At 67.3% G+C, this 736-nt stretch overlaps 1 protein-coding gene across 1 annotated transcript in view; it reads left to right on the top strand.

Moving 5' to 3' along the window:
* LOC103896073 (cytochrome b ascorbate-dependent protein 3) overlaps positions 1-736 on the top strand; it is a 3,025-nt gene that overhangs the window by 1,461 nt on the left and 828 nt on the right. The window contains exons 3-4 of the mRNA XM_009275876.1: positions 2-137; positions 411-567. Coding sequence (XP_009274151.1) covers positions 2-137; positions 411-567 — 293 coding nt within the window. The remainder of the gene's footprint in view (position 1; positions 138-410; positions 568-736) is intronic.

The raw sequence follows: 736 nt of genomic DNA, 5'->3' as shown, positions 1-736 counted from the left end.
GCCTTCCTCCTGCCCTGGGCTCCTGCCTGGCTCCGTGCCCTCTACAAGCCCGTCCACGTCTTCTTCGGCTCCACCATCCTCATGCTGTCTGTGGCCTCGTGCGTGTCGGGCATCAACGAGAAGCTCTTCTTCAGCCTGTGAGCATCGCGGCGGGCGTGGGGAGAGCCCTTGCAGGGAGGGAGGCTCTGAGGGGGGTGGGGGGGTGGTTTGGGCTGTTCGTTGGCTCTCGGTGCCAGAAGTGGCATCGAGTGAAACCGAGCACGGGGCGGCGAAGGGAAGTGGGTGATTTCCCCGCCTCAGGTGCATGGTTAACCTGCACAGCTCCCTGCTGCGGGGTGGGTACAGGGTTGCGTGGGCTTAGGGGAAGGCTGGGCACGTCCAGGAAAGCTCTCGGCCCCTCTTCTCCCAAGGAAGAACGGGACGACGGAGTACAAGTGCCTGCCCGCCGAGGCTGTCTTTGCCAACACGCTGGGGCTCCTGATCCTCCTCTTCGGGGTGCTGGTGCTGGGCGCCTTGGCCAGGCCAAGCTGGAAGCGCCCCGACGCCGACTCCCCGGACTCTTGCCAGGTACCAGCTCCGCTGTGGGGGCCCGCCGGGTCGCAGGGTGGCTTCGGGGAGCTGAGCTGGGGGACCTGCTCTCGCCTGCGCCAGCAGCCGAGGTCTCTCCCTGCCTTCCCGGGACTGCCAGCCCCGAGCTCTTCGAACCCGGCGTTCCCCCGCCTGCTCCCCCTTACTC

Source organism: Aptenodytes forsteri, unplaced genomic scaffold, assembly GCF_000699145.1.
Source record: "Aptenodytes forsteri isolate BGI_AS27 unplaced genomic scaffold, ASM69914v1 Scaffold506, whole genome shotgun sequence".
Taxonomy (NCBI): Eukaryota; Metazoa; Chordata; class Aves; order Sphenisciformes; family Spheniscidae; genus Aptenodytes; species Aptenodytes forsteri.
This window is presented reverse-complemented; position numbering and strand designations above follow the sequence as displayed.